This window comes from Pterocles gutturalis, unplaced genomic scaffold (genome assembly GCF_000699245.1).
Source record: "Pterocles gutturalis isolate BGI_N339 unplaced genomic scaffold, ASM69924v1 scaffold33211, whole genome shotgun sequence".
NCBI classification, from domain to species: domain Eukaryota; kingdom Metazoa; phylum Chordata; class Aves; order Pterocliformes; family Pteroclidae; genus Pterocles; species Pterocles gutturalis.
In genome coordinates this window covers 219-1029 of record NW_010098907.1, presented here as the reverse complement: position 1 = coordinate 1029, position 811 = coordinate 219, and the positions used below count along the sequence as shown (strand labels likewise).

Here is an 811-nt window from a genome sequence, read left to right as displayed (position 1 = left end):
CGTGTCCCGCACCCGCCGGTCATGGAACACCACCCGGAATATGCTCTGGAGGGGAGAGACAGCCAGCGCCTGGAGCCGCCCCAGAAGCCTGACGGACTCCAGGCTGTGAGGCATTTCCCAGGGCAAGGAATGGGGCAGGGAGGGGAGCAGAGGGGCCTGAAGGCTTTGGGAAGAAGCCAAAGCAATAAAATAACACCCAGACAGACCCTTGGGACAGAAGCACGAAGGCGGCAGCTTATCTTTCCTGAACACTAAGCAATGAGCAGTCGCCTCTTGGCTTGACCCCAGGCCCCACAAGGCTGGTGGGACATCAGCAGCCAGGATGGTCAACACGGTGGGAGAAGGGGAAAGGGAAAACAACCCCCGACCAAGCCAGATCCCACACGCGCTGTCACGGAGGCCACTGCAGGAACGCAGGGACAAGACCTCGCTCGCTGCTCCCTACAGCCGGGGACAGCCCCCGTGGGACACGCGTTGTCACGCTCTCCGCTTACCTTCACCAGTTTCCCGTTTATCTCCGGCAGCTCCCCGAGCTTCCTGTTGTCCAGCATCCGGATTTCATAGGACTGGCCTGAGGGAAAGAAGACAAGGGCACCTCACGGTTAGTCAGGGATGGACCTTCGCTGCTGCCCTTCCTCTGGCATTTTGACATCTTTTTCTGCCACCTGAACGTCTCGCCATGTTTAGTGAGGGGTCATATGGGTACGAGCCACTAGAGCCACGGCCATAACGTCCCTCTCCAGGAAGAGATCATCCTCCCCCTTCCTGCAGAGTGCTTTCCAGGAATTACCCTTCTTAACCCAAGATCAAC

General features: G+C 58.6%; 1 protein-coding gene across 1 annotated transcript in view; it reads right to left on the bottom strand.

Moving 5' to 3' along the window:
• Positions 1-571, bottom strand: part of LOC104462672 (transcription factor CP2-like) — a gene marked incomplete at both ends in the record, with an annotated part of 6823 nt that extends 6252 nt beyond the window's left edge. Inside the window, 2 exons of the mRNA XM_010074717.1 lie at positions 13-45; positions 495-571. Of these exons, the coding sequence (XP_010073019.1) occupies positions 13-45; positions 495-571 (110 nt within the window). The remainder of the gene's footprint in view (positions 1-12; positions 46-494) is intronic.
• Positions 572-811: the final 240 nt, after the last annotated feature.